This window comes from Erithacus rubecula (assembly GCF_903797595.1).
Source record: "Erithacus rubecula genome assembly, chromosome: 3".
Taxonomy (NCBI): domain Eukaryota; kingdom Metazoa; phylum Chordata; class Aves; order Passeriformes; family Muscicapidae; genus Erithacus; species Erithacus rubecula.
The window spans coordinates 136,688,923-136,716,149 of NC_136689.1; the positions used below are offsets into that span (position 1 = coordinate 136,688,923).

Here is a 27,227-nt window from a genome sequence, read left to right on the forward strand (position 1 = left end):
TCAAAAGAAACTCTTCATTCTGAACAGTGACAGTATTGTTGCTTCCTTTAATATCACGTACACCAGACAGATCACACAGACGGCTACATACTGGACACCTTTCTAAAAACCTTGCTGGTCGTTAGTGAATCATCTTCCTCATACTTCAAATACATAACAATGCATTAACTTAATTTCATTTCACATGTCAAACAGGACATTTAAATATATTGCAATATATTATAGAAAATTGCAAAGCGCCATCATTTCTGTAAACGAGACTGACACCTGTTAACTCTCCTGTGCACATGAAGAGCAGTACCTAGTGCCACATTTTCTATACAATATAAAGCCTTCCCAGGTAGGGCAACTCATTTTAGTGCATTTCTGTACAAACTGTAAGCATACATGCAGATAGCCAACTATGCTGGGTTGGAAATAACTTTTGTAAGCTGAAACTGGAAGATGGGAGGAACATTCTGAAATCACAGCAGAGCTCTTGTGGTTGATCATTTCATGGCATAGACGAGGACTTGACTCTTCTGTCATTCTAGCAGATTCTTTAGGGACATTTTATGATAGGTATCTAGTATTGAATAAGTATAAGGAAATATTTTCATCAACTGGGACACAAGTATTATGTGTCCTAACACATTCTAGGTTATGCACAGTCCACTGTTCACACAGTAACCTTACCTCTAAAATACTTGAGAAAACCCAAAGCATTTTTATGCCACAGTATTATAACCAAGGATCAGTGACTTTATCCACCACTATAGTGCTGCTTTAAATAAAAGAAGGAAAAAAAAAAAAGCCTCATTTCCCAACAAGTATGAAGTTGGAAGCAGAGGTCGGTACCATTGCTAACCACAACACAAAGATCAGTCCTGCAATCCAGCCAGATCTCCCTGTAATGTCAGATGTCTGCAGTGTCAGCAGCTGACAGCAAGTCAGGGTAAGTCAGTGGAGCTGGGGTGCAGTTCCTCTCAGCTACTCCAGGCATGCTGGATGAGCAGGTTTGCATTCCTTGCTGTGCTGACTACCTACGGTGTCTTGCCCCAGTGCAGACATCAACATGCATCAGACAAATCCCACCTTAATTCATGAAAAGTGCTACAGGATACTCAGTTATCCCTCTACATTTTATAATATTGTGTGAGTTGGTTTTGTAATGACTGTTCACTGAAAAGGTGCAGATGCTCTTCACCACAGAAAGAGAAAAATCCCCAAGAACTCCATTCATTGAACTTGGAAATACTGGCTATAACCCACCTGTGCTTCAAAATACCCCTTTTTGGAAGTGGAGAAAAATGCAAAAATTTGAGTTATTGTGTGTTAGTAGCCATTAAGGGGATTTTTCACTTTCTGTTGAAATTCTTATGTCAAAATATATTCCTACAGAATTTTAATACATCAGCAAACCTCAAGTAACTTGACTTGGTACATTTCTGTCATGTTTCTTGGTAAATCTACTTATCCTAGGATTTCACAAGCTGGGTTGAGAATACAGACTGTAACCCAGTACTGTTCAGTGTAGGGAACTGAATCCTCTATTAGCCCTTTCCATCTTTAAGTTACACCATCATTCCAGGTATTACAAACAATTCTTAAAAGTTTTACTGTTCTCTGGTCATTGATACTATCTCTCTATTACTACTGAATGCAAGCAAAATTGTTTTCAAAGAAAAAAATAAATTAAAGAAAATAGCTGTATTTCATTGCACTCTACTTTTGTGCCTTCAGGTTAGGGCAGGGATATTTAACACTACAGAAGCTTAAAGATTATCTTCTCTCCTTGGGAGATATGAATACAGACAGGTATTGGACTCAGGTGGAGGACACAAATCGGTACTACCATATTTACAGAAGCAAATACTGACATCCAGCCTGAATACACAGTACTCCATTAAGTGCAAAAGGGAAAACGTCCCCACCTTAAACCACAGCCTGGTTACTCAGCAGCCAGAGATCAGTTGTCAGAGTTACTGCTGTGCTCTCATTTCAGAGGAAAACGGAGGAGGAGAACGTCTGCATCTTTGGGCTTTCTGGCCTATGGGGACCATGTACAGCCATGAATCACTTGGTATGGGATCCAGAAATCCTTTCTTTGCTCACAAGAGGGGAAGGGAGTGCATTTGCCTGCCTCAACATTTCTTGGACAGCAAAAGAAAATCTGCTTTTCTTCAAGGTGAGCAAATCATCCATTAGAAAATAATTTCATGTCATGTGTGGACACTGCATGAGTTTCTCAATACTCAAAGTTACAGTCAGCAACTTTGAAGTATGAATTATGGTTCATCATGGAATGAAAAAGCAGTTTTCAGCAGGGTAACAAATAAGGTTGAAAAAGGGCATGGTCTCATTTGCTATAGTGTATTAGAGATAATCCAGTAAATTCTAATAATCAGGAACTAGGTATCCTTCCTCTTCTTCGCTTTCAAACAGATTTCATTGTGCTAAAAAGAAGTGACTGTAAAAATTTACTCTTTCTATCAGAACAGAAGGAGTTAAATTTGTTTTGCTTATCAACTTCTAGATAAGTAAATTCTACAGGGCAGGCAAAAGTCAGAGCCTTCACGCTTCTGCGTTTTCCCTTCTGTTCATTTCTTACAAGCCAGCACTGTTAGTTCATTCAAACCTCCAGGGGAATATAGGCCTGACTTACTTTTTTCCAACATTAACTATGGGGTCATTGAGAGGTGATACTGGGAAGACAGCACTGTTTAAGATGGAACTGTGCTCTTTCACTGCACTCAGAAGCAAGGGTGAAACATGCCATGAAGCAGGACTACACTGTGAAGGTAGATGCTGGCCCTGGTTGTAGCACTGCTTTCTGTCTTTAGCTCTTTTCCCTCTCCATTCTGGCACAGGATTATCTGTATTCTCTCTTTAGCTGAATTCCAGAGACAGCACAACTGGCATCATAAGAACAGGTAGTCCTGGCAGAAACAGCAGATGAGGAGAAATGCACTAGCTTAGCTCTAAAGGAGCTGATGATAACAACTGATTTCTGATGTAGTGGTCCCACTGAAGGCTGAGAAATCAGCCACCCAGAGGAAAGATCTAAGCAAGATCAGAGTTTCTTTGTCCCAATGTCAGTGATAAAAACTGAAGCCTGGCTCACAATGAGCTCAAACATAAGAGGTGAAGCTCCAAATACTGAAAACATACCACAGGTTCATCTAGACAAAGTCCTTACCATGCAGGAAAATCAAAAAAGTCATGTGGACACTTACTCCTGGACAGATGTATTTTCTTTCCCCTTCCTATCCCACTTCCAGTATAACTCAGTCCAATGGCTTCCAAAACACCTTGTTTTGCACAAACTTTTAAAAGGGAGCCAGGCTTGCAGGGGTGCACCACTGATGAGCACAGAGGTGCTCAGAATCACAATAAATTAAGATGCTTATGTGCCTAAGTTCAGGGAATCTCCTGGATGTGACTGGTAGAATGATCCTTTCCACCCACCAGGCCATTTCTGTTTCTCTCAGTGATGGTACAGTGCCCACAGCAGCCTAAGGGTGCCTGAGATGAACCTGAGCTAAACCCACTGCCACCAGCAGCTTTGAGTTCCCTCCAGCCATGACCACAAATCACAGATAAAACTGACCACAGCACTTCCCAATGCTTCCCCTGTCAGTTCTGATGCAGGAGGCCTCTGGAAGGAGTTTGCCTCTATCCCAGTATGCAGAACAAATACACACATGCTGTAAACATGAAACAAGACTGGTAATTAATGGAATCTCTTCAAACAGAAATAACAGTCAGACTATGGGCAATAATGAATGCATACAACTTCTGTCTTCAGGCTGAACCCACCCAGATTTTTCTCATCCTTAGCACAACTGAAAGGCTTAAAATGTGCATGTAGCCCAACATGCTACATGTAGAGTCTGCATCTCCCATTAGCTGATCCACAGCATTTGGTTTAATTTAAAATTTATGTTCTGAAAAGAGATAATTTTCTCATTGGGCTATAAATACTGGTATAACCAGTGGAATACATTGAACTCTAATATTTACAACAACCAAAAAACTGGCCCAGTATGCATCAGCTACTGTCTCTGACCATTCTACTGAAAGAAGACCTCCAATCCAACTATATTTAGTCTGATAAACAATGTATTTCCTCTTCCTGTGTTTTTCAGACCAGATGTGCTAAGATCTACCATTGAAGCTGAGTGTTATTTAATAGAACACTGCCAAAGTGGAAAATACCCCAGTTTAATAATGTAATTAACTTGGATCTTTGTATTTTTCTCTATTTTTAAAATAAAGGATTCCTAGCTAACCTAAATAAGGTTCTGATAACAAAAATGGAGATATTTATTTTGACAGGCTGCTTAGTTGTCTTGGGTTTTTGGGTTTTTTTTAAAGAAAATTAATTCTGGGTCAGCTTCAAGGATTAAGGCAACTCCAGATTTTGCTTGCTAGAGGCATATTCCCAAGGATTTGGTTTAATATTTTTGGAAACTTAAAAATAGCATCTTTTCCTTCTAGCTTTGTTCTTTCCTACGCAGCAAGCACAGATTTTTGACCCTGTATTTCCAACAGAGCTTGAAACTAGCATGAGTCTTTCTTGTATCTGCTGGCATCGACAACAGCACACTATTACTAACATCCACACAATTACCACACAAATGAGAATCCCTCCCAACTCCATGCTGAAAAGGTCAGATCTTGATCTTTCTTGTACCACTGCACATGCAGAGTCATAAACACTCCTGTGAAATATGCTGACAACATGGGTTTGCTTCTGCCCCATTCCAAAGTTAAATTGAGGGAATCTTGGCTATTCCTCTCTAGCAATGCTGGTCACTTTGTGTATCACCAACTTGAGCCTTGGAAGCCAGGGAATAGTTTCATCATCAAATACATGACATATACCATAAGCTATTGCCTTTTCTCTCCAATAATCTTAAAACAGTCAGAAGAGCTCACTCTCAAGTAAATGACTTTCACATGAAACATCCTCCTGCAGCTCATGGAGCTTATTCAATCTGTGAGCAGAAGGGCAGCTACAAGAGTCCAGAGAGGAAGGTCTGGGCTGGAAGGTTAACAATATTTTTTGTCAGACACTATTCCCTTTCTTATTTTAGCCTGGGCTTCACTCACAATCAGATATGAAAGCAAGATCTAGATGGACTCCTCTGCTTCAGAAAATCATGACTAAAAGGGCTTTCTTGGGTTGTTTGTTTTTTTTTTTTTTTGACAGTTATCACAGTCCAGAAGAAAGACTAACTCTAAAATTCTACAACAGGTTCTTGAAGATGGAGAGACATTAGGTCCCATTTTCTCTGCACTATTAGTCATCAGATGCAGAAGCCTACAGAGAAGATGCTGACAGATGTGCAAAAGGAGATTGCTAGTATCCATTCCATTAGTGCCAATGTAAAAGCAGACAATGCTGGTGACAGCAGCACCAATTCATGACCATATTTTGACATCTAAATATAAAGTAATTTATCTCTAAAAATGCAGGCTGGCAGTAGCAAGAATACAAAGTAGTCTTCCTCAGAGTATCAGCTCTCTAGGATGTCAAACATCTGCCTAACTAATTTTTGTGAATTTGGCCCACTGTTTTTAAATTGCTAATTCAAAGTGCACTATGACTTCACAGCATTGAGACCAAATAGTTTGGCATTTTTTTCCTATTTTATATACACTATTTAAGATGGGAATGTTTTATATCAGATTAAACTGCTTCTGGAGTTCAGTCCAGGTAGATCAAACCACCTCCAGAAGTAAGTGTGTTCACCCAGCAGTTCTAGGAGCAATCAGCACAATGGTGAATTCAATTAGAATGTTTTACAGTTAAACCTGCACACAAATCACTCGACTGGGCTATCACTGAAGAACAATTCAACACTATTATGTTTGCAATTATTAAGTACCTAAAAGCCATATAACTTCATTTTGTTTGTGAATTAAACACCATGTCATTGCCACAACTCACTTGAAAACCTTTCTTACTAGCACCAAAAGATGCTTTTCATCTCTGTATCTGTGTGCTCTTACAAACCCCTAAGCAACTCTGAACCACTTTTAGGCAGTTTCTGTTCTTATGTTAACCTTAAAACTCAGTGTCAGATTTCAAGAAATTATTCTTTTTTGCTAGAAATATAGATACTTCTTTACCATTTCCAACAAAGGAAAGAATGCACAAGGTAGAAGTGAGTGTTACTATAAACTGCATCAAGTCTGTCAGGCATTTAAATTAGATTGATGTGGGATACACTGATTAACTGTAACAAAAAGCATCTTCTAGCATCAGACTCATCAGTTAGCTCATAATTATCAACAAGGAACATTTCAGTCCAAGTTCTGTAAACCCAAAACACTCCAAAGATATGCAAAAGGTGCAGATATCACCTTATTTTCTTAAACCAATCAATCCTCACCCCTAGGTTCATTGGTTCCTTTTGTCACACTTTTCCCCTTCTCTTTTGTTTTCAACGCTTTCCTTAAGAAATAAACTCAGGCCTTGAAACCTTTCAGTTGAAGTGATGTTTGCAAAATGACATCTAATGTTTTTGTGTTTTCCTCCTTCACGAGCAGGCAATGTTGTCTTACAGCAACAACAACAAAAAAAAAGTGTCTGTGTTTTTTTGGAATTAAACAACATAAGGCAATTAAATATTGAGAAGCAGTCACGTGTATGATGAACATGAACCTTCCCATCAGTAGTGTGGAAAAGGAGCTGAACTTGATCTCATTTGTAACCCCCTGTCCCAGGCCAGGCCTGAGGATGTTCATCTCTTGTAGCAACAAAGCAAACAGTTCTTGCCTGCACAGGTAGCATCTTGCCCATGTACTCTTGGGTGGAAGGAAGATGCTGAGCAGCTGCTTGCTAAACTGAAGGCCATGAAAAATCATTTGGCTCTTCACCATAACATGAAACCTAATTCATAGGTTTTTGGCCCCCAAAGTCCAAATTGTGCATCAGTCTGTTTTTGAAAGTTTACGTTTAACATGTCTGGGGGGTTCCCAAGTATCACTATCATCTGTTTCTTCCTCATCCTCCTGATCATCCAGCATTTCTTCTTCCTCCTCATTCTCATCAAACAGCTCTATTCCAAGTTCTAATCTTCTTTGTCTTTCTGCAAACCATTCTCTGACCTGCTCATATCCCATGTGAGATTTGGCTACCAGTTCATCAAGGTCTTGCTCATTAAGGAATTTGTGCTTCATATAATAGTCCTTCAGGATTGCTGTTCCAGTTTTAAATTTTATGACAGACACACCTCTGTCCCAGCAATTTAACCTCTTGCTTCCCCGAGGCCTCCCCCGAGGCCTCCCTCTCCCCCTCCCTTTTGGTCTTCCTCTCCCTCTCCTCCTTGCAAAGCCTTGGCCATTCAGACTGTTTGCATTGGCACTCTGGTAATAGTAATACCATTTCAATCCACCATTTTTCCAGGCATAGCGAGTATCTCCAAACCAGCTCACAATTTCTGATCTTGGAAGCCCAGTTTCTTCTGCCAGTTTGTTGTATTCTTGTGGAGATGGCCACTGAGTACGAACAAAGGAACTTTTGAGCATGTGCAACTGCTCTGGTGATTTTTTGCCTATTTTGCTTGAAGTGGAACACCCTGATTTTGTCCCTGCTGCTCCATCTCCCACAGATGTTTCTCCAGACTCCTCTTTTGAGCTGCCAGCATTGCTTTCATTCATGTCAGCTCCCTCTTCCTTCAAGACATTTGATTTGCTTTTTTCTGCAAACCAGGCATCAATCTCTCTCCTGGTCAGTTTTGTTTGGGCTCTTAACCTATTCATCTCTTCCTCAGTAAGGATAGGGTTATTAAGAAAACTTGTTTGGAGGACTTGCAGCTGTTCAGAAGTCTTCTCTTTGAATTTCTGTGGGGTAAAATCAGGAAAAGTACCCCAAGATGACTTGCTTTGTGGAGTGACTCCTGTTGGAGATTCATTCATTTCATCACTTGAATCAATAACAATGGTGGCACATGAATCACTGTTGAGATGAATCCCATGATTATTCTTTGAGTTCCTCTGATTGTAGCGTGTATCACTGAACCACTTTTTAATTTCTCCTTTAGTGAGGCCTGTTATTTTCATAAGTCTAACAATTTCTGAGTCTTGAGGAAACTGGTTTTTAAGGTAGCTGACTTTCAATTCTGCCAGTTGTTCCTTAGTTTTTTTTGCTCGGATGCCAAAGGAGTCAGGATTCATCAGTGTGGATTCATTTTTGATAGACTGAGGGGCTGGAATGGCAGCTACTTGTTTGGTTTCTGCAATAGGCTGAGCACTGTGAATCTGACTCTTCTGTAACTGTGTTTGGTTTGGGACTCCTGCTACAGTCAAAGCTATTGGGGCTGTTACTGGTAACGTATTTGTACCTGCAACTTGAGTGAGGACAAGTCCTGGCTGACCAACAATTTGGCATGTCTGTAAAATTGAAGGTAAACCATTGCTAGCGGCTGAAATGTGTGCTGGAATAACAGTAATTGTCTGTGGCACAGTATGCACTGTGCCATTAAATTGTTTCCTCCTTGCTTCCTCCACCTCCTCTGGCGTCCAACTCACTCCGTGTTTCAGACGCTGGGCAGAAAACCAGATTTTAATCTGCTCTTCTGTGTACTTAGCTTGAGAGGAAAGAACAGTGATTTCTGACATGGTTGGATACGGGAATTTGTTGTAGGTGTTAAGCAAAAGAGGATTGTTATCCAAAGCAGTGTTATAGGCTGGAATGCTATTTACAGGTATTAGTACTTTGGGAATCAGGTTTGAGTTCTGTGGAGCTGTAACAGCTGTTATAACCTGGGCCACCCCTGGCTGAAGCACTGGTGCTGGGGTCACTACTGCACCAGCCACATCTGCTGCACTGCAAACAACTGAATGGCTTGGTTTTGACTCAGAAACTGCTGGTGGGGGGTTTTCTACTACTTCTTCAGAGTTTGGCTCATTTTCAGTTCCCTTTTCTTCACCAGGAATGTCATCAACTACACTGTGGAAAACAGCAATACGTTTTGCCTCGGTTTTGTTTTTCATCATTTTCATGATAGGAGTTTTGCTAATGGAGATCCCTGATGAGGGGACCTCAGAAGAGTCAGCCTGTCCAGCATTTTCTTCTCTAACAAAACTCCCATCAAAAGTGAGATCATTTACTGTCTGTTCAAAGATTGTCTGGTTATTACGTTTCACCATAGTCAATTTAAAATTCTCCTCTCCAGGGTGGTGCTTCATATTATGTTCTGACAGGGCATCATATCTTTTGGTAAGGAAATTACATTCTAAACAAACGTAGGATGAATTTAATACTACGTTGGGGTGTTCTGAATCCACATGAAAAGTAAACATATTGAGATCTGGAGTCTGAAAAGTACAGTATTTACACTCATAACCACCTTCTACTTTACTTGTGTTTTTCTTATTGTCTGAATCCACATATTCATGAACATCCTCATCACTTGTTACACTCTCTGCTGTAGGGTTATCTGCTGGCGTGAGCACAGGTGGTCCTTCCTCCAAGTCTGATACCATTTCTAGATCTGGATCCTGCTCATTGGCTAAGACCATGCAGGGTGTTGTTGATTTTCGTTTACTTGCCATGACTGTTACTGTGAAAATGATAACGACTGGTCAGATATAGACTTAGCTTCAAGCTCTTCTTGATTAATAATAGTAATAATTATAATAATAGTAATGGCTTTCGGTACTTCAAGTCAGTTCTTGTAAAGTCTCAACATTTATCCCATTAGCAGCTTTTCTTTCGTAGTGCAATCAGATTAAAAATAGTTGAGGATGAGATGTTGAGACACACTGTTTTAAAGTCCACATCCACCACCTGCAGTAAAGAAGAGACAGTGGAATTAGTTTAATTTAAATAATAACTTCTATTTTGCTACATATTATGGTTTAAGGTAATTCAGACCTTTGGGGTTTAGTGTGCCACTGCTCATCCCCTAAAACCAGCAGACCCATTCCAAGAAAAGACAGCTGAAGCTCAGATAAGAAAGGCAAAATCCAATCCACTTACTACAGGCTGAAATTTGTTCCACTTCCTGTTAATACAGTGACAGATCTAAACAACAGAATTTGTAAAACAGGTAACTTTCTGACTGCTTGCCTTGCTTCAGAAGCCTTTTACTTGGCACAGTGCTGATGTCAGTCCTGCCCTTGGACTGCTTTGCCTAAGCTACGACAACTCTCGACTGTTCTGTGAGCTCAAGCCCTTCCTGTCACTAACCTGAGCCCAGCACCACATCTCCACTACTGCCTCTGTCACGTCTTCCACATAGGAGGCTGGGAAGTGTCCCAAAAAAGGCAGGTTTAGAGTATTTTTCTATTGTGTTATACATGCAAGCACAATCATGTGCAAGGCCTTTCTTCCACGTCTGAAAACAGGCAGAACAATGTAGTTTTTAAGGCACTCTGCCATACAAAAGACAACTATCCCTTCTTCCTAGCTTCCCAAATGTTATTCTCCAATTGAAGACCAATCTCAAACCAATAAAAGTTGATTGCTAGCATGTGACAATTAACTACAATCTGTTTTCATGCCTCTGTGCATTAACAGAGACATGACTGATTGTGTAAAATATAACAGAGAGAAAAAACATTGAAGACTGATATCCCAAGCAGCTTTTTCTTTAGGCAAAAGACAAAAGTGTTCATCCATAGCTTCCACCCAGTGCCACTCCATAAGTTCTGTTTTTCAAACAGTGTGTCACTGCTTAATAAATATCCTCTGTAGATGTTTTAAACAGTCACCCTCTGCACTACATCTGTGACTACATCCAAAGTGCAGAGCCTCACATGATATGATTTTTATGCCAAGGATATGGTTACATGGCATTAAGGACACTGAAAATGCTCAATAAATCTTGGGTAATCATCATTCCAGGGTGACAATTATTTAATGGTGCTGGAGTAGAAAGATATCCTTCTTCTACAAGTTAATAGTGGCAGTCTGTAAAACTGAGCACAGAATTGCAAAGATATTTATTTTCATGTATGTACAAAGTACCTATTGCAAGCCACCTCATTTCTCCTTGCAGCAGAACCATGAAGCAAAGTTAAATAAATCCATTTGTCTTAGTGTCCTGAGGGACAAGAGGTAAAGCATTATTAACTGTGCTGCTTCTTTGTGGGGCTGGAAGGCTCTTGACAAAAGGGAAGACAACTGCCAAGACCATGTTGAGCAATGCTCTGGGGGAAGAGCTGGGTGGTATTACCTAATGTTTCTGCGATTTTGAGTAAAATTTCAGAAATGGCAGAAATGCCTGTTTCAAAAAGCAATTTAACAGCTAGTTTTGCTGACTGAAGTTGCTTTTTGAGAAGTGGTTGTGATATTCTGCAGTGCCTCAAGCCTAGCACAGCACATAGGATCCATACACAGGGCAGTCTGAGCGAGCTGAGGTCCTGCCAAGGGTCCCATTCTGGCATGGCCCGGAGCGCAAGCGAAAGCAACACTTGATCTGACATGCAGTATTGAAGCATGCTGAAGGCAAGGCCAGAGATAAGGAATAAAATGGGAAACCTGTTCAACAAATCAATAAATGTTCTTTTTCAGTCTCCTCCTGTACCCAATAGTGTTCACAGTGCCTGTAAGCCAACAGGTCTATGTGCAACTGCAGCACCTGCGGGTTTTTAGCTAAATCTGTATCATCTCTGCAGTGCTTCAGTTTTGTTTATGGTGCATAGGCAGATTTTTGTGTCCCTCCTCTGTTTACCAAGATAGCAGCACGTTTCAGGTCTCAGAAAAAGAAAGCTGCATCTGTGCTCTCCTGACTACCCTGCGTAAAATGTTTGTTTTTTTTTAAAAAAAGGATGTTGTGATGTCAAAACCCTGTTTAATTCACGGCTATGAAGAGCTGTGACAGCATTCAGTAAAATCTCAACAAAGTGAGATGCCTGAAACCCTTCCCAGACTTCTTTCTCTACAGACTTTGCAGAAACCTCCATTCCCTCCTCCCTGGAGCTAACACTATTATTCCACCTGTAGCACCCTGCTTGACATGTTTTCTCAAATTAGCAGAGGATTATAAAAACTCACAGTTGTGTAGTTTATCCAACCAATTACGCATCATCATTGGAATCTTCATTTCCTCTAAAATACCTTTCCTGTTCTGCTTACAGGAGTGTGTGGGACCTTGCCACATAGCTCAACTTCAGTAAGGTCTGCAACATTCTGCACCAGTAGGCCAATGAACGACTCCAACAAAAAATGAAGTAACAGTGTGGTTTTGCCATAGCCACCTTTCTAAGAGCCTTGTTACAATTCTCAAGGTTTTTACAGACTGTTTGTTAGTTCTTCCTGTATTGAGCTGGGAATCATACCTTTAACTGACCTGAGATTCACTATGTGCTCTCTGCTCAAGCATTTCCCTTGGGTAAGACTGAGCAGTCTTGTTCCCAGTCTTGTGCTTGCCTGTCTCAAGGCCACTGAGACCTCCCTCATATTCCATGAATTCATGAAGGTCATCACTAATGGTTCACAGAATGCTTTTGCTTGTCCTTTACATACCTTAGGGTCAAATATGTGACACAATATTGTGAAAGTTTTTCTCTTTTTATCCCTCCTTGTAAATATTGACATTGCATTGTGCAATTTGGTTTCCAATTAAAGAATCTGGGTGTTTATGTCAAAAGCAGCATTTTTTAATAAAGGAATCTCAAGAAAACTTTTTGATTATTTACACTGCAACCCCCTTCTGTAATTTCACCTCAGATTTTCATAGAATTGTCATTCCTAGCAAATCAGCCCATGAAAGAGATGTTTTTATAGGAACATAAACCAGCACATGCAGGCATACTTTTTGAAAGTCCAGAATCTGATATTTTATTTTTCAGCAGGTGATTTTTCAGGACACTGTTCTTCAGTAACATGAACAGTTAGTAATCCCAATTAATTAGTATTTATATTGATATAGATTCATTCTAGAATGGAATTCAACATTTAAAGTTGTCACTATAGCAGATTTGGATGAAGACTTACATAAATATTTTCCAAATGGAGACAGAAACCTTCTGCCCATTTGATTACAGTTTGGGAAGGAAAAGATACAGAGTTGACCACAGAAGACACACATGAAAGAACCTGCTTCCAGAATTTTTTTTTTACTCACTACCTCCTTCCCTCCCCCAAACAGGAGTAGCTGATGCAGCAATAAATGAGTTTACAGAAAACATTCACTGTGTGCTCAGGGTGCATGCTTTCTGAAAAGGCACTGCTGCCTGCTTGCTGTATGACACTTCCATCCAGTGTGCAGGAAAAGCATGCCAAAAAAAAAATCCAACCCCAGGTAATGTGATTTTAAGAATATGCAGAGAGTGGCTCAGGAGAAGATGAAGCAACAGAATCTGCTTCTAACTTTTAAATCCACCTAGATTACAAATTGCCTACAACTTCCCACAGAAAATGCTGCCTTCTTATAACCCACGACAATATGCAATTGTTACTCTTTTGTTTATCCTCCTTCTACTACCATTTATTCAGAGTAGATCTCACCATGTCAGAAGCTATTCTGCAGAGCTCAGTACAGGCTAATGCACTCTGACCTGTGCTGCCTCTCAGTGAGAAAGGTGAAGGACTTTTTTGCAGTGCCATTTTCTTCAGCTGTTCATTATCTGCAAAGTTCATTACTGCATATGACTCCAAAACAAAGCTGTATCTCTGTTAACCCCACAATATTCATGTTTGATTCCTCTTTTAAAATAAGGTCTGGTATTAATCCAACACGGGAGTGAAACTTGTCAAACTGATTTCAGCAGAAGCCCTCATGTATTACAATACAAGGCCCACTTGGGGTCCTTGCTGCACTAGGACTGTACAAGTACCCAAAGCCGTGGTGCCCAGGCAGAGCTCCAGGCTGTGCCAGCGCCAGAGCCGTGGTGGAGCCTGGAAAGCTGACACAAAGCCCAGCAGAGGCTGAGGGGAGCCTGCCACAGGACATGTGACTGGACTTCCTCAGTTACTTCCTCTCAGTGCTGGTTTTAATGGGTAACAAGCATCCAAGTAAATGTCAGAGTTTCGTGCCAGAAGTGACTGCTAAATGATCTACATTATCTTCTCTATTGCACAATATACCCCAGGTACCTCTCTGGAGACCACAGTAACTTGTGCCCCTGCTTTTGATATAGAAAGCCATAACCAGGTTTTGTTTCTGATCATATAAAGTTAATGACCAAACATCTCCAGTACTTAAAAACCAGGGGAGCACTGACCAAGAGGTACCTTCAGCATGAATGGTGCATGTCTCTGCTCCTCAGTCACACAGGTATTTTCTGTGTGATACAGACACCCTGGCAGCTACACTCACATAGGCAGATCTTTATATTATTGACTCTCAAGTGTCCAATTCAAACTGTGAGCACTCAGTACTTTTAATGTCAGACATCTCTGCATGACTGTTTTTGAAAGTATCAGACTTGTGTAAATGCTTATCATACCAAATAAAATGGCAGCAGAGTCGGGGGATTTTTTCTTTGCATAGTTACAGCTCTATTTTGTTTTAATTGCTGTGCTGTTATATACAAAACAGAAAGGACGAAGAAATAAATTACTGACATGAACATAAATTTTATTGCGTTCTGCATTGAATAAACATTTAATTTAACCCTCCAAATGTTTCATGTTGGCTTTGAAAAAATTATTAATTTTAAAAACTGTTTATCAAAAATATTTCTCCTTAAAACACCAAAACAAAAGGTTTATTATCATGGGATTTCCTTCTTCAAAATTAAACAATCTGGCACACATATGACTTCACAAAACACTCCTTTCAACTTCATTCTGCCTTTTTTTCTTCCAGATGAAAAATTTCTAGAGACATTCATTTTCCCAGGCCCTAGTCCAGTGCAGCAAGTACAAGACCTTCCTTCAACTTCCTGGAGTTCATGTCCCCTGGCACCTCTCAGCTTCTGCAGAGACCCAGCTCAGTCCTGCAGATGGTGTGCCCCCAGACAGCCCAGCTCACTGCCGAGTCATGGCTGGTGCTGGGCAGGAGCCCTGCCATTCCGAGGTGACACAGCCAGCACAGATTGTCTCTGTGCCCTCCTCTCCTCTCCCCCTCCTCCACTGATTCCTGTATGAGCCCTCGTCACACTGCAAACCAGATTTCACACTGGCTGCTTTCTGCTTTCATTAATACTTGCCTGTCACCACTCAAAACAGTATTTCTCAATAGCAAGTAAGAATATTAGTAGCATTCTATCCTTAAAAAGTAGGAGTGGGTCTCATGGCTTATAGCTCTCAATGCTTTTATACCTTCTGCTAGGCCAGTGGTGTTTGCAGAAGCCCAAGGAGCAGCATCAGGTTAAGGACTACCCTGATGTAAGACAATACAAGAACCTAGACAGACAGAGAAGGAAAGTCCATTAAATACAGGTGGTTTAAAGCAGTTTGCAGATGTGCATGACAGACATAAAAGCATGATCAAGAGCAGGTAATAAAACACCCTGCAAATTCTACCTTGGATACAAAAAGGTATGACCCACAATTCTGCCTTTTTCTTTTTTTTTTTTTAACAGTGGTATGCATTTCTCAGACCTCAAGGCCAGATCCTTGCCAAATTTCAAGTTCCTATGTTCAATACCTGAGGCACAGAGCTGCTCAGAATAAGAAAGATAACATAGCTTTCACATGGAGATTGCTTCCCTTCGCACTCTGTTATTTTTACTCTTGAACCAGCTCATGTTCCCCCAAAACTCAATGAACAGAGAATAAGAGCAGCCTCAAGACAGAAACAATGGGAGAAATTATAATTTCAACTATCATAAAAAACTGAAAACAGGGACTTGGAGTGAACTGACCAGGTGACACTAATACACACTGCTACATGCTCCACACATGCACACAGACCTGCATACACCAGAACACAGACCCATAATGTAAGTAAAGAATTAAGTAAAGAATCCCAAAATATTTGAAACAAATGTATAAACACAGTGTTTGTATGAACCAGTGTTTTATGAATGAGCAAGAATTTGGAGGGTTGGTTGAAAAGCAAAAAAGATCAGTTCTACTGCATGGATCTACATAATCCCATGTAAGGTGCAGACTGTAAGGCACATTTTCAAGGTTTCAACTGCTCTTTAGAATCTCCTCTACCACTTGGTCCACTATGAGTTTTTGCTCAAATGTGCTTGCTCAGAACCTTTCCTGTGTACCTTGGATCTACCTGCTTGCTTCCCATCCTATGTCCTCCTTAAAGCCTCCCCCAGTCTTGCAGGTCTGCTTCCACTTTGTGAGAAAGCCAAGGAGTGCAGAATGCATAAAAAGTCTTTTATGTTCAATGGCACATGATTAGCATCTCCCCTATGGATGCAAAAAAATTTGACTTTAGATCTGGTATTTTATAAGGTTCTTTTTAAGGTGCTCCAGAATGTTTCCAGTGTCATATAACAGCTTTACAATTGTAAACTGAATTGCATAAGAATAGACACAACGAAGAATTATCTAGTCCCTTACTGGCCAACTCCTGCATAGTGGAAAAATGCAGAAGAATTTTATGTTCATGCTTGCAAGTACAGCTGATCTTATAGAAGTTCTCTGTGATGCTATCCTCTGACTTGATCCAAACAATGCTGGTCATGGAACAGCATATTCTCAAGTCAAAATACAACATGTTAGTTCCTCTCTGTATTCAGAGTACTTGGTCTAAGTGCAAGTTTTCCCAGTGCAGCACTAAATTACTGCCAGGACCAGGGTGAGACTATCAAGCTCACTCAAGCTTATCTTTCCTTGCAACACCAACATAGTCTATGTCTGCTGCAGATGACTGTAGGGGCATAGTGATGGTGGAGCAACAGCACTTCAGCACTGGCGAGGAACTGTAACCAGCTGTCTGGAGAGTGTAAAAATCTGCTTGGGATTTTAAAGGAATTTCCATCCTTGCATGTTTTCAAAACTTGGTAAGACCCTGAGCACCCCTATCTACCATTACAGGAAACTTTACTTTGAGCAGGAGGCTGAACTAGATGATCATCAAAAGATCCCTTCTACTCTAACATTTCTCCTCAGGATTTTGAGAAGTTCAAGCATATAACAAAGAAAAAAGAGGACAGTCCAAGCTGCCTGCATAAACACTCTCTGCAGGTCTCAAATATCTAGTAAAATACCACTGTGTACCAAGTTAACCTTTGTGAAAAGCAAAGCATTTTTATTTGCAACAGTGACATGACTCCATGCCCCCGCTGAGTACTGTACTGTACTCCTTGGATACTCCTGCTGATTTCTGTGGGAGATAATGTCTTATTCTATGTGTGACAAGACCAATTTCCTCACCTCCCACCCCATGCCCCCATCATTCATCCACAGAGTGGATAAACATTGTTTACTGCCTATTAGCTCAGTGACAAAAAAGGTAAAAGATGGGGGACTGCAGAGGCTTTCAAGTACAATGTGTGGATTGGAAAGATGAATTTGAAGTACAGTCACTGCAGAAGTCTGAGAGATGACTGTGTACTCAAGTTACCATGGGGTAATGAAGAGTCCTGAAGAGTCAGCAGATCAGAACAAGCATCTGGGCCCGTGGCACAGGGAACAGGTTTGCAGTTACAGCATTCCACAGGCTCCACAGGTGCTGCTGGACCTGGCACCCTGCAGTCCCACGCTGCTCCCAGCTCACCTGAACAAAGGCCTTCAATGCAGAAGCAAAGAATCAACAAGTCTTTCACCAGGCTGGTTCCCTGTTCACTGTTTCCCAGGCTAATGCCCTAAACTCTGACTGTGAACCTGACCTCTGTGAGTTAATCTGTGCCAGACACATGACCCCTCTGGTCACTGCTGGGAGCCCTGGAGAGGACAATCCCCAGTTTGGGAGCCACTGGCTGAGGAGAGCTGGAGGCTGCACCTTTTGCCCTGCTCTGCTGGAGCTGCCTGTCATGGGTCACTGCTGCAGGAGAAACACAAACCTCCCGTGTTCAGTCCTGGCAGGGAAGAGAGAGAGTGGATCACCAAAACCAGACTGCCCTCTTTCACTTTGTGTCTCTAGTATAATGGTGGAAAATTAGCACAATATTATTTAAGTGGAAAATATGGAGTTAACTAGAACACCGCACTTTAATAGCTGTGGAGCTGGTTTTTTTTTGTGGTTTTTTTTTTTTTTGCATTAAACACCATAAGAGAAATGGATTAGTTCTGTTTTTAAAAATATAGGTAACTAAAAGCTGCATAAATATCCTAGTGTCAAAATCATACTCTCACTGATTAAAATGAGAATGAGCAGTAAAATTTTTAAAGGAATGCTGTATGTGTTGATAAAACACTTTTAAGAGGTAGCAGAAAAGCCTAAAAAACATTACAGCACAAACAACATGGCAGTTGGGGGAGAAAGGAAAAGAAGAATCACTATTATGTTTAAACCACCTATTATTTAGCCTGTAACTTTTAAACAGAAAGATTTTGGTAATTTACATTAATGTTTCAAGAACACACTGAACACATTTCCTCATAGAAGAACCACCTACCTTACTTACTGACATTAAACCAGACATAATCATTATGAGCAGCAATTACTGCCGGAAATTCTGTTCTAATTGTAAACAGCTAAGATTTTATTAATGGAATAAAATGAAAAAATCAGTAATTTTTTTTTAAAAGTCAGTATTATAACGGATAGTTTTAGTTCATGTGATTACTTTTATACATAAAAGTTTTTACTTAATTTGGAAATTCTCTGTGAAAACACTGAATTTCTGGCAGTTAGCAACTAACCTTAGACACAGAAATTCACTTTGTAGACATCTGCACTGAGTGAAGGTAGAAATTACTTCCTGAATGCCAGAAGTTCCTGCCTCAAACTTTAAAAAGCAGGACTGCTTTTTTCTCTGTGTAATAACTCCAATTCAGGCTTAAGGATAAACTCTAGGAATTATTAAAAAAGTATAATAATTTGTCTCATCAATCAATAGGCTTAAAAAAGGTCATGTTTAAATAAATGTACTCTTAGATATGCTACATATTTACAGTAGTTTAATAATACAGACATGTTATGTGCATTTTAAGTTAAATTTTAATTTCCAATCAAATAGACATAAATTTAGAAAAACTGGAACTAATCAATAACTAAAAACAAGATGTGCATAATTCACTTTTTTCTAGGGAAATGGCAGAAGTAAAAATGAATCGTCTGAGTGTATGTTGAGATAAAATAATCCCTGATATAATTTGTCCCTTTACAAAAACCTCTGCAAACTACCACAATATTGAACAATGAGAATCACTTGCCATTTATGAAAGTTATCGAAAGCATAAATTCAACTCAAGATTAGGAGAAATCACTTATATCAGGGTTCCCTATGTTCAGATTCAAGCTATGATCAAATCACCTTTTTCCATTATTCAGGGTTCCATTTATTAGAACTGGTTTTGAATTAATGCATTAGTTAAATGATATTTGGGGGAGACAGGAAAATACAAAGACTGGTCAGGAGAGGTAAGATGAATGCACCATTATTAAATCAACCAAATCAGAAGAGCCCAGGATACCACTGGGGTGTGGTACTCAAAGAGAATGTTTATAAGAGTGTCCAAGTTTAACATAGAAAATAGGCAGGCCTGGAAACCCAATGGGAATAACTGCATCTGTTGTTGTAAGCAGCCCCAGCAAAATGTTACTGGTTCACTAGCCTGGGGCAAGCTTTTTCTTTTTTTCCTTCTTTTCCTTTTTTACAGCCAAGTACAATATTAGCTTGCTTTTTTTTTTTTTTTGTCATCGTCAAGCTGAGGCTGGGTGAGAATATTTTGTGTCTAGACTAATAAATGTTTGTAAGGATTTTGCAAGACTGGTTTATGGGAATAGAATCCTCTTTTTGTTTTTCTGCTGGAAAAAGCAGCATTAAAAACAAATGAGCACCATCATGCATTTGTTTTAAATTGCATATTAGAGCACTGCTATTTTGTGTGCAATCAATACATAATTTGGAAGAAAGATGCTTTTAAAATTCAAAGCTATCCCTGAGCAGCTAAGGTTCTCTTGGAAACTGAAGGAGGAGTCTGAAATTATTGTTCTTTTGTTTGCATCCCCCAGTGGGAAAGACAGCACACAACTAGAAACCACTGTGCTTTGAGGCTGCACGAATCATTAAGAATAAAGATCAATCCCCCCTCCATTTAAACATTAGATATTTAAACTGAATCTAGGACAAAGGTAAGCTAATCAGACTCCTTTTCAAGCTGTTATTGGGTTAAATATAATATCAAAGGGATTACATAAATCTCGCAACTCCCCTACAGAAATTTTAAAAATATACTTATATTTTGCAAAACACGGCCTGTCTAGACAACAATTACAAGCATCAACTTAATCAGTGGGAATTAGTGGGATATGCATGGGCCAAAACCTACATTTTCTTTTTAATATTTGTTTCGGAGGGCGGGGTATCTCAAGATGAAATGGCTGACTGAGCTTTTTATTTCATTGCTTTGGGTGGAAATGAGTGAATCTTTCCACACAAAGTAGTGCTCAAGAAGCTGCTCTGGTGCAAAGCAATCTTCAGTCCTAACCCTCCAGTGAGCTCTCACCCTCAGCCTCTCTCTCTCACCAGCTCCCTGCAGCAACAGGGCTTAAACACTGCCTGGTGAAGAGGGCTCCTGCTCAGTAATTCAGATAGTAATGACTATCTGTAATTGAGCATTACATACAGAAATAGGATAGTCACTCATATAAAGAACAATACAGCTGCGTGTGTGACATCAGAGTATGGTGCTCACACTGTCATCATCCATGCAAATATTAATATACTGGAAAGCTTTCAGAATAAAAGATTCTGTATTTCAGTGTACACAGTGATGCAGAACTTCCCCCTCTCTGGATTTAATTTACAATGATTAATATATCTTTCTAAGAATGTGTGCTTGTGATTATTTCTTTACTATGTGTAGAAAGAGTAAACTTACTTTTCTTCATTACTACTCTTTTCTCCTAACATCTCCCATCTTTTCCCTCCTTTACCCCCAGAGAAACAAACAGCTGATATTAGCAAGGCCTTATATTTCCCCTGGAGGAACCCTGGAAATAGAGAATTTAATTTAAAAAAAAAAAAAAAAAAGAAAAAAAAAAGAAGCTACTTGTCAAGAACCAGAGTTAAAATGAATGGTTTTAAACTGATAAAACACCCAAAATTGTAGGCATCTCACAAAAACCTCACCAAAGTAGTCTCTTCCAAGCTAAATTACTATTTTTAATGCAATAAAAAATTCGTACTCTATTCACCAACAAATTCCTTCAACAAATTTAAGCAAAATGTATTAAGAAATCAAATTTTAAAAACACTCATAAGCTACAACTAGTGAAGCTGTGTGTGTTTACATCATATTTAAGCAGATACCTACAGTGCCAGCAGAGATCTTGTATGGACATCAATTCCTCAAACTTTTTTTTGAACAAAAAACCCAAGCTCACGATGCACTCTAGGTGTGGTGAACCTTTTGTCAGACCAGATTCCCTTGAGAAGTCTGGAGGACAGAGAGCCATTAAGTATTCAACACAGCAAACAAGGCTGAACATTGTGCAGTGCTGAACACTCCAAAAATTCCACTGCATCTACAAATGCATTTTACCTTGCTGAAAATCCGGCTGAGAAACAGGAACTCCTGAGCTTTCCTGCCTGCTCCATCTAACTCACTCAGCAACTGCTGCCAAGTGCCCAACTCCTCCTGATACAGCTTGGATTTGCAGAGCACTCACAGCTCCCACTGATATGCTGAAGGCATCTGATCCATGTATAAAAATGCAGTATCTTTCTACTTGGAAGGTATTCTAAAGATTGACTAGAAATCTGGAATTTTTGAGGAAGCACACATCTGTAACTAACATTTTACTTCTACTATTTTTCAGTCAGGTAGTTTATAACTATTTTCCTGACTCCTTCCCCACTGTTTCTCCTTTACTCTTTTTTGGACATACAACATTCCTAGATCTCAACTAACCTAATGACCAAGTCAGAGCCTTACACCCATGCACACTGCCAGTAGGAGAGTTTTAAAAGCAACAGCATTTTGACATACCAAGTCTTTGCATCGTAACACAGGGAGGAAGTAATCACATTAGTACCATATTTTGTGTATGTTAATCTATTTCACAGCTTTAACAAAGACAAGCTTAGAGACCTCTACCAACATTACCTTGGACTATGCAAACATGCACTTCCATCTATGAAGTTCTTAGCAACTTTCTAAGCTAAGACAATGTTAAAATAATCACAGTCCCAACCTATAACCAATGATTCAAGGCCTAAAATCTCTATGATTACCCAATGCACAGAATTCATTGTGAGCCAACAGCTATTTTCCATCTGATAAACACGGTTAGAAGATGCTTTGAAGATTCAGAATGCTGAACATGTGGAGCTGTTACCATAGCCATTAGAAAGTTCAAAAGCTCATTTCTGTCCTTCTGTCTGCTGAGGTGAATTTGGCGCTCACAGAACGAGGCTGGCTCTGCCAAGCAGCGAGGGCTGGCGTTACACACGCTTCATTACACAGCTCTGTCTGCCCACTCCTTAAAAACAACTGCTAGCCTTCAAGCCTTGCTTGAGCAATGCTTCAGATTGTGGGTCCCCTCAAAGCATGTGGAGTTCCTCCAAACCCTAGTGAGACCATTAGACAAGAACGGTGAGCAGCATATTGCAAAACTCCACCGGAGAAGGCCAAGCTGTATGGAGCAAACCTACAACACCAAAGTCACTTTCTTAAATGGCTCCAAACATGATGCAGAACCTGTTCTTTTGTATATAAAGTTCCTTTAGACCAGTCAGGCACAAGCAGTGGTTATGCTAAAGAATGCTTGCAACATTAAGTTCTCTGCTTCCTTTTAGATCTTTCAAGAAGTGCAAACAGTAGCGTATGGAAAGTTCTTTACAATTTTTCCTGAAGGTTCTTCAATCACACTACATCTCTTCCTCCTTTAGTCCTCAGCAATTTTCCTGTCTTCTGTGCTTTGGCACATCAATGTGTCTTATAATTTTAATAGTATAATAAATGTAGGCTACATTCTTCCCCTTTAGATTACACTTTTAAAGTGAATTATACTGAATTTAACATTTACTATGATCTCAAAGCTCTTAAGGATACAAGAGTGGTACACACCTGCTAACAAGTGACAATAGGCAACTTCTGCTCAATTTGGGCTGATCTCTGAAGCTGGTTAGAAAGGATCCACTGATAGTTCTAAGAAATACAATACAGTTCACTGAACTCTGAAGGATATGAAAAAGACCTGAGTGGACCCCCTGAAGTTCCATCCAGTTCCTTGACAGAAAGACCACAGATCTGAAAATGAACCATCAGTGCAAGTGGTGCAAGGCATAGAATTATGAAATGCCATCTGGTACAGGATAAGGAAATGTATCATTTTGGTGGCTTCCACCTCCACAGAAAAAGAAAGAACTGTTTATGCAGCAAAATGGTTTGACTATTTGGGAAAGTCCTCAACTAGCCACGAAAAATTAAAAACAGGAAAAAGAGAAAAGAGAGAAAAATGAGAAAAGATGAATGGGAATAAAAGAATAAAATACAGTAAATTTGAATGAATAGAACTAATAATGCTGAAAACTTAAGCAATCACATCCCTTTAATGCCTAATTTGACAATATTAGAAAGTTAAATAATAACAGAACATTTTATTCTTATATGTATATATTCAGTAAAGGTGACACTACTGACAGGTAGTAGGGAGCTACACGAGTAGAATGCTATACTCACTATTGCTGCCTATTTAGGAAATAGGAAGCAAACAAAAGGGAAAATGGGACTTAACTGAAAATTGCATCACTTGTTTACAAGTCCCTGACAACCCAGAAGCAAACCATCTTGGACATTTATGGATCAATGACCCTGCATCTAAAGCACAAGGAGAGGGAATATTGACCATTTATACACAGAAGAGAACAGCATGTCCATGCACTCAGCTAAAAATGTTCCAAACACTCCCTCACGCCATGACCCCAAAACTGTTATCACACAGCATTTTTACACACTGATCATTCTGAAAATTTTACAGCAAGCTCAGGATTTATAAAAATTAGAAAACATAAAAATACTGAATTTGATACCATGTAATCTTTACTAGACATCAGCTTGATAGGTAAAGAGAAATTGATCACCAAAATAAGGATTAGCCATAGCTTAGCTGGCAAGTGATCATGCCTCATTTATATTTATCATTCACAAACAAAAAAAACCCCATGGTTTATGTGTCCTTGGTTCTTTAAAAGTTCCAGCTTCGTAAAGCTGCAAAAAATGCTGAACTCGGACTTAAGGAAAAAATCTGACTTCAAAGATGAACGACTGTTTTTCAAATAAAACTCTTCTAAAGTTACGTACAAACAAATGGGTCACCAATCACAACTAGATTAAAGTTAACCCAAAATTTAAACCTTTCCTCAGACTACCTATAAACAAATGGTGGGAAACGAAGGGAAAATCTCAACAACAGCAATAAGCTTAACTGAAATGCTACAGACAGCCCAGTGAAGCAAAAGACACAAGAAACTGCCTTCTGGGTACATTAGGAACAAAAGGAATCCTAGCAATATTACAAAGTGCATTATTTGATAGAAATTCTTCAGTGGGAGAATCTACGAAAGAGAGAACTGTTCAACACATAGCTCTAAGTCTCCAACACAAGTATTGTGACAAACTCTGTGACAAATATTGTCTATTCTGTAATAAACAACAGTTATAAACAAACCCAGTTAAGGCTACATATCAGGACACTGGATCCAGCTAATGCACTCACATCAAGAGAGGCGTTGCAAGAGAGGAAATAAATCAGAATAGATCCATTAGAAACATCAGGGAAGTAGAAAAGCAAGTCTCACAAAGGAAAGCTGTATCTCAAAGTACTATGTTTTCCCAAGACAGGTTTGGGGACAATCATATTAAACATACACATTATCCAAAAAAGATAGCAGAGGGCTTTTCAGTCTAGTCAAGATACAAGAACCACTAGTCTAAATTTAAAAGCAAATAATTTCAGTTATACAAAATGGCATCTACTTCTAATCTGCTCAGGGGAATTCATTTAACACCACCAGTGGAATTGACTGCCTTGCTGGCAATGTTTAAAGTAACAAAAGGGTTTCTAAATTATGCATTTTTGCTCCAAGAGGTCTTAATTCAGGGCAGTCCTCTGGTCTACATCACACAGGTTGTTTTAAACAGGGTTTCTGTAAGTACTCACAAGCTTTCTTTTTTTTGGCATGAAATCCCTCTGAATAAAAACAAAAAAACAAGACTGCTGGTGAAAACCAACAGCACAGCTTTTAAAACTCCCCTCTCATTCCTACATTTGAGGGAATATTTGTTTTCATGGACCAAGTTTCATAACAAAATCAACTTTTTATTTACAAAATGTTTATATGCACTTTGAAATGCTCAATATACTCTTTGTATATGTCTTATTTTAAAAATAAGTGGCACCTATACCAGCTTGCAGACCCAGACATCACAGCCTTCGCTATTTTACGTGACACTTCGTACACAGTAAACTTCCTCATCTTTCCATTAACTATTTAAGATACCAAGCAGCTCAGAAATAAAGTGCAAGTACCTACCAGATAACATTCACTACTGCAGATACTCTGAGTCCTTTCAGAGATCCAGAACTGCCTCAATTACATGGTTTATCGAAGTTGCTGTTGTTTTCCAGTGCTGCACATCCTGGTATAGGGGAGAGCTGAGCATCAGAACGCACCCCAAACCCCAGGCACCATCAGAGAAGTAAACCAGACATCTTCCCCAACTTTGCGTGCACATACACTGTGCTGCTGCTCGCTCGCCCCCGCAGCGCAACGCCGCGGGATGCAGGAGAACTCTGGAGCCAGAAGTTCATGGCTCGCTGCCTGCCGTCAGTCTGTCCGTCCGCCCGCCCGAACGCCAGCGCTGACAGCGGGCAGGAACTCGCCGGCCGCTCTGAGCGCATCGGGATTGAAGTTCTCGATTCTCCCTTCTGACTGACGAGTCAGACGGATTCTCCTCCGCCCTGAGGCGAGCGAAGCCCCGCGCGGGCTCCCGGCACGGGGCGGAGGAAGAAAGGGGAGAGGAGCCCGTGCTCGGAGGGGTTTGACCCCACGGCGGGCCGGGCCGGGGGTCACGCACAGTCCGCTTCCAAGGGATGCCAGGGCTCTGCCCGCGCTCTGCCCGCCCCAGCCCGCCCGGAGCCCGCCGCCCCCGACGGGCGGTGACCCCCGGCCGCGGGGGCAGCGCCGCCGCCAGACAATGGGGAGGCGGGCGGGGCGCGCCCGCCCCACCGCGCCCGCCCCGCGGGCTCCGTCCCCGCCGGGCCCGGCCCGCCCGCCCCCGCCGCCCGGGAGCCGCCCCCGCCCCGGGGCGCCAGCGCCGTCCCGTCCCCACCGGCGGAGCGCCCGGCCCCGCTCCCGGGGGAAGCGGGGGCGGGCGCAGGGCGCGCCTCCGGGGCAGCGGGGGTCGCCCTCCCGCCTCCCGGCGCCGAAAGCCCCCCTCAGCGAGTCCCTACCTGCCGGCGCCGCTCCGCCTCGCCCCCGCAGCCCGCGCCGCCGCCCCGCCCGCCGCCTGCGCTCACGGCCGCGCCGCCATCTTGCGCTTCACAAACTACTGCACTTCTTTCGGGGCGGGGGGGCGGCGGATGGGCCGGGAGCTCCCAACGCCGCGGCCGCCCGCGCCCTCGCCTCGCCCCGCGGCGCCCACTCGCATCCTCCCGGCGCGCTGCTGCCCGGGGCGAGAGCGCGGCGAGCGCGGACGGCGCGGCCGCTGCCTCGGCCGCCCTGGCAGCGAGCGGGGGCGGAGCCGCTCCCGCCGCCCCGCCCGTCAGGCGGCGGACACCGGGCGCGGGGGCTGCCCCGGCCCCGCAGCGCCGCGGCCCGGGGCACCGGCGGCTCCTCGGCCGCCCGGGGAGCAGCGGGGGCGGCACGGTCGGAGCTCCCGGGCGGCAGCCGCGCCCCCGCAGCCGCTCCTCCGCCGGCAAACTTCGGCTCCGCGCGGCCCTCCCGCCGCGCCCGGGACGGGCTGCGGGACAGCGCTCCCAGCCCGGGAAGGGAGGGCACGGCCGCCGGGGCCCGAGACCCAAACCAGGGCGAGTGAGCGCAGAAGGAGCGGCTCTAACGAAAAAAAACACCCTAACATTTCCCACACCTTGGATTGTTGAGGGTTTTGTGTTAGAGAACTTGGAGAAAGGAGACCTCTCTCCCTTTACTACATACCAAATATTTTAATCAAGATTTGAGTTTAACTCCCACTGCCCAATTTTCAAAAACTTTTTTCTCATCACTGTGTGCTAGTTTGGGTCAGAGAGTAAAAGGTAACTATT

The 27,227-nt window shown here is 41.5% G+C and overlaps 2 protein-coding genes across 5 annotated transcripts in view; both read right to left on the minus strand.

The window, feature by feature from the left end:
* LOC306799164 (uncharacterized protein C8orf76-like) overlaps positions 1-9,473 on the minus strand; it is a 25,669-nt gene extending 16,196 nt beyond the window's left edge. The window contains exon 1 of one of the 2 annotated variants that reach the window (XM_079299792.1): positions 9,342-9,473. The gene's annotated coding sequence lies outside the window, so the exon portion shown is untranslated. Of the gene's footprint in view, positions 1-7,372; positions 7,493-9,341 lie in introns of those variants that run through there. The other variant, XM_079299793.1, reaches the window with a different exon arrangement.
* Positions 1-26,849, minus strand: part of ZHX1 (zinc fingers and homeoboxes 1) — a 27,955-nt gene extending 1,106 nt beyond the window's left edge. Inside the window, exons 1-3 of one of the 3 annotated variants that reach the window (XR_013773542.1) lie at positions 26,418-26,849; positions 25,498-25,603; positions 6,381-9,781 (exon numbers count right to left, since the gene is read on the minus strand). Coding sequence is in view for 2 of the 3 variants with exons in the window: in XM_079299781.1 (XP_079155907.1) it covers positions 6,922-9,546 (2,625 nt within the window). In the remaining variant the exon portion in view is untranslated. Of the gene's footprint in view, positions 1-27; positions 9,782-25,497; positions 25,604-26,417 lie in introns of those variants that run through there. The other 2 variants (XM_079299781.1, XM_079299782.1) reach the window with 2 other exon arrangements.
* Between the last annotated feature and the right edge of the window lie 378 nt (positions 26,850-27,227).